The sequence below is a fragment of the Cydia pomonella genome, chromosome 12 (genome assembly GCF_033807575.1).
Source record: "Cydia pomonella isolate Wapato2018A chromosome 12, ilCydPomo1, whole genome shotgun sequence".
Lineage (NCBI taxonomy): Eukaryota > Metazoa > Arthropoda > Insecta > Lepidoptera > Tortricidae > Cydia > Cydia pomonella.
Window position 1 is genome coordinate 11,064,421 of NC_084714.1, and position 4,840 is coordinate 11,069,260.

At 34.9% G+C, this 4,840-nt stretch overlaps 2 protein-coding genes across 2 annotated transcripts; one reads left to right on the forward strand and one right to left on the reverse strand.

Moving 5' to 3' along the window:
- Positions 1 to 368: 368 nt before the first annotated feature.
- On the reverse strand, positions 369 to 1,132 carry LOC133523537 (gamma-aminobutyric acid receptor-associated protein). The gene has a single exon (XM_061859184.1). It carries the CDS (start codon positions 958 to 960, stop codon positions 601 to 603), a length of 360 nt encoding a protein of 119 aa, XP_061715168.1. The 5' UTR covers positions 961 to 1,132; the 3' UTR covers positions 369 to 600.
- Positions 1,133 to 1,702: 570 nt separating this feature from the next.
- LOC133523535 (high mobility group nucleosome-binding domain-containing protein 5-like) lies at positions 1,703 to 3,429 on the forward strand. Its single transcript, XM_061859182.1, has 4 exons — positions 1,703 to 1,952; positions 2,519 to 2,770; positions 2,862 to 3,026; positions 3,125 to 3,429. Exons 1-4 carry the CDS (start codon positions 1,839 to 1,841, stop codon positions 3,260 to 3,262), a joined length of 669 nt encoding a protein of 222 aa, XP_061715166.1. The 5' UTR covers positions 1,703 to 1,838; the 3' UTR covers positions 3,263 to 3,429.
- Positions 3,430 to 4,840: the final 1,411 nt, after the last annotated feature.

The following is a 4,840-nucleotide window of genomic DNA, read 5'->3' on the forward strand; positions in this document are numbered from 1 at the left end:
AAAAATTTATTCACAATTCAAATTATGATTCTAGCAATCTAAATGAGTTTTGTGTCCTACTTCAGCATTAAAATGACTAGGTTGATTTTGATAAACAAGTTGTCAAATGATTCATCAATATGGACTAGGAATCACAATTTTTTAATTAACATTCATAAAGACAGAGGTTCTATATACAAAAATCTGTATTTTTATTTTCTTGTTTCTATGTTAAATAGATACCTTAAATTTAAATTTAATATCATGTAGGTACAAGGGATAATAGGGAAGGATATTTCTATTTTAGATTGAGAAGCAATATTAGTTTTTTTTTTGGTTTTTTATTATTATAGAGAAGTAATTACAAATAACTAAACCAAACAAAGAGATTGAAACAATGCATCATTATATTTTACCCATATTTTGTGTAATTCTATAAATATAACAGTGTAAATTGCAAACTTGTGTCTGGAATTAGCAAATAAATCAATATCACCTTTAACACATAATACAAGAATATTAACTAAGCCTTAAAACTATGTTTCACCATATGGTCAAATAATTCTACACATAATATTTTAATAATTAGGTATACATTTAAGAATAGGAGATATTATGAAATTAAGCATATTTGCCATAAACGTTTTCATCAGAGAATGCTATGTACAGGAAGAAGTCTTCATCGTGGTGCTCTTGGTAAAGTGAGCCCATGGTCGCAGAGGTGGGAGGGATAACATTGTTGACAAAGAAAAACAGCGCGTCCTCCGGCCGAAGGTGAATGCGTTTCCTGATCAGGAAGTAGAACTGGCCGACGGTCAAATCAGAGGGCACCAAATACTTCTTCTTGTCGAGGTCTCCCAAACGTGCCTTCGGGGCTTTCTCGACGATGACAGGCACACGATCCGGATATTTTCTGCGTATTTTCTCACCCTCGGTCTTCCTCTTCTCGAAAGAATGCTCCTCCTTGTATTGGAATTTCATTTTGGAATATTAACACTATAATTTCCAAAATAATCACAACAAAGCCAAATTCGATATTGCGACTTGTTTTTTGTTTTTTTGTCTTTACAGGCAATGACGCAATCAGCTGATATGACAACGACGCGACTACGACGCTACGCTAGCTCGCTTCGATTCGATTCGTTCGATCTATCACGAAGTTTGCCAGATAAAACAAGATATTTACCGTAGAAAAAATACGAGTCACAGGTTCCTTCTCACTTAGCTTTCATGTCTATAATAGTGTTATTGACTTATTGACAATCAATTCGGACATGTATTAGATATCACTTAGTTCAAATTTACTAAACAACATTTACAGTAGTTATATATTTAATTAATTTAGGTTATTTTTTTATGCGATGAATTTGGCCTTTTGAAAGTGCTTTGCTTCAATTTCGAGGAAATGCGTGAAACCTTGCAACACTGTAATTGGTGCCACAGAATATAATATATTCTTTGTTATATTGTATGTCTATGTTTGTGTGAAAGCTTATTATATTGGTAGACTTGAGTTACTTTCATAACTAAAAAGTTACTTAGTCTTAAGGGGCCTGAATACAAGCAGATTCAATAAAAATACTGATTGTTATATTGTTTACACACATATAATTCGTTTTGTATATTTTAAGTAGTTAAGAAAATATTTAGAATTTACAACTGCATATGTGTTCGTACCTTACTAAATAAGAAAACCACAACTTTTGTCTATGGCAACTTAGCAAGCAAACGGGCAACGGGCAAGCCTTGTCGATTTGCTAAAGCGTTGCTTTGCTTCTCTGCCTTGGTTTTATCAAAAACGGCGTGGGTTTAGCTTTATAGGGCATTTAAATCTTATATTACATTGAATCACTTTAAATATGCGTAAACGTAAATCCCTAAAGAAAGACGAAGATTCCGAGGGCTCTGAGCCCGCAGGCGAGCCTGAAGAATTTCAAGACTCGGGAGAAGATTGGACGCCGGATGCCGACTCAGTAAGTTGAAATGTAACATGAAATATTGTATTCATTATTTAAATATATTTCTTATAATATTGTGATTATGGATTATGAAATTTCGCGCATCTAATTTCATGTGCCTTTAATGACAACGAATATTTTATTTTTGTATATGATGCTACAAACAGTAACTGCTTAGGTTAGGTTTTATTCTTGCTGTAAGCGATATTAAATAGTTACGCTGAATTTTATGTTTAGTTAGTATACTTGTTAGACGATTCTCTCCAAATTGCGCCAACTGCTCATGTTGGAACCGAGCAGTTAATTTCTATGGCTCTGAATTCCTAATTTTCTTTTTCTGCATAATAAATATTTAGGACAATATTACCGGTGGTGTCTTTTGTTTTCTTGTAGGGTGACTGCTATAGTTATTGGCCTCTCCATACTAAGCCAGAAATAAATAAGGCAAATAGAAGTTTTATTGTTTAGAGTGGCTAATTATGTATAGATCCCCTACACCCTATGTATACATAGCACCATTTGTGTTCATTGTTGTAAAGACAACAATAGTTTAAATTAAATTTCGGTCCGTTTTAACATAGAATGAACAGCCCGGCGGGCGTCCTGGTCGCAAGCGATCATCAAAAGGGCCATCACTGAACAATTCGAAAAAGAAACGCAAGGACGATTCCTCAGAAGAAAGTGAAGGCGAGGGTGAAGAAGATGAAGAAGGAGAAGGAGAGGAGGACGAGGGAGAACTTGATGAGGAGGAGGGCTCAGAAGACGAGAAGAATGGATCTGATGGAAATAAGTCCGATTCCAGTCAATCTAAGGATGTACCAAAGCACTTCCATGTAAGTTTTTTGTTTTTACATGAATTCTGCATGTTGAGTGGGTAATATTTTATGAAGTATATCAATATTTTTATCCTTCTTGCTTTTTCAGTCTGGAAACTTTGTACTGTTGAAATCTGATGTCAAGTGGGACGGAGATACAGTAACATCAAAATTGGATGAGTTGAATTTGTGGAAAATTGATGGAAAAGCACTTCTACAGAAATTTATCCCTATGGAGTCAAGTGGGAAGATTTTGCACAAGTGTACTTGTGTAGTAAGTGTTTTTTTTATAAAATATATATTGTTGCTATCAAATATGATTTGTGCGTTTAATTATTTAGTATGGTTGTTTATATGTGTCTTATTTTTCAGTATTCGGGATGGAATGTGGACAACCGTGACAATTACTACCCTATTACCGAAATATTGGACAGGAATCCACGCACTGATTCTAAGGAAATATGTGTAGCTTTAGATCTAAATGATCTTATCAAGGTTCGAGACAAGTAGATTCCTGGTGTTTTTTTACTTAATTCAACTAACTAGATAAGAGGAAATAAATTAATAAGAGATAAGGATTCTTTGGCACTTCATTCCAGTTTACTTTTGTGTAATTCAAACATTTTATAACAAATGGGGATTAAAATGAATGTTCAATAAAGTAAATCTTAAAATTGGCCTCTTATTTCCATCTGTCAACAGCTTATGTTACAGTGATTTCCTCATTACTTAAAACATTTTGCTTGTTTTTGGCAGTGAATGTGTCAAGTTCAGTCTTCAAACTTGGTTAAATTCAACTGTCAGATTGTGCGATTTTGGTAGGTACAGACAGAAGTTTATGTGGCAAAAAAGAGTGCTTGAGAAAATGAAACATCGACAAATATGTTATCGATAAGTCATTCATAGATTAATAATTAAAAGATGTAAATTCTACTTGCTGTAATTTACCGGGAAATTTCAAGAATTAAAATAATTACAACTCCGACCATCATTTCTTTATTACATATATTAAGTATTTAAAAATAAAAACGTTATGTGTAGAATACAGTGTCAAAAAATAAGCTAACTACCAATGGGTGTATCAAAGAAGATATCGAATGTGTTGTCGGTGTTGTGTATTTCGCGGTAGCTATCTTTGATGTTAAAAATATCTATAACGCTAAGGTAACATCGATAATAGAGACGTCGATATTTGATTTTGTCAATCACTGTTTGACGACCGGTTTGGCCTAGTGGGTAGTGACCCTGCCTACGAAGCTGATGGTCCCGGGTTCAAATCCTGGTAAGGGCATTTATTTGTGTGATGAGCATGGGTATTTGTTCCTGAGTCATGGGTGTTTTCTATGTATTTAAGTATTTATATATATCGTTGTCTAAGTACCCTCAACACAAGCCTTATTGAGCTTACTGTGGGACTTAGTCAATTTGTGTAATAATGTCCTATAATATTTATTTACTGTATTTTGCCACAAAACCTGTCTGGGAAGATATTCGCTATGTACACGACTGTCGCGCAAATCTAGGGGAAAACGTCAATTCACTACATCTTATAAAATTACTCCAAAACTAAAAACTACTGAACGGATTTTCAAACTACTTTCATCTATCACAAGAGTGGATTAGGCGGGTGCGCTCAGGCGAGGAAAACTCGCGCGCCGCCTCGGCCGAGGCACGTCTACAATCTACATTGGTCGCTTTGTGCGTGAGAAAATTGCCTCGCGCGTATGCTCGCTCAGTGTGGACCAGAGAATACAATACTCACTAGGAGGTGTGTGTGGACCCGCCTATTCTTGAGGAAGGTTTAGGTATATAACTTGTAAAGGTTTAGTGTAAATTGGTTGAAATATAACAATGTTGTTGGAAATATCACGCTGGCTAGGAGCTTTAATCGAAAACGCTGCCTAATCCGTTTGAGCTATAAAAAAACTATGTATGGTGGGGCTGTCTCTCTTTCATGGGTCTACAAAAAAGTCCGCGATGTTGAATGTCTATTATTTTAAGGATAACTTACTAATACCCATTCTTAACTTCTAGAAAAAGATCACATATGTGGCATTTGCCGCCATTTGCAAAGCTATTTACATGGAT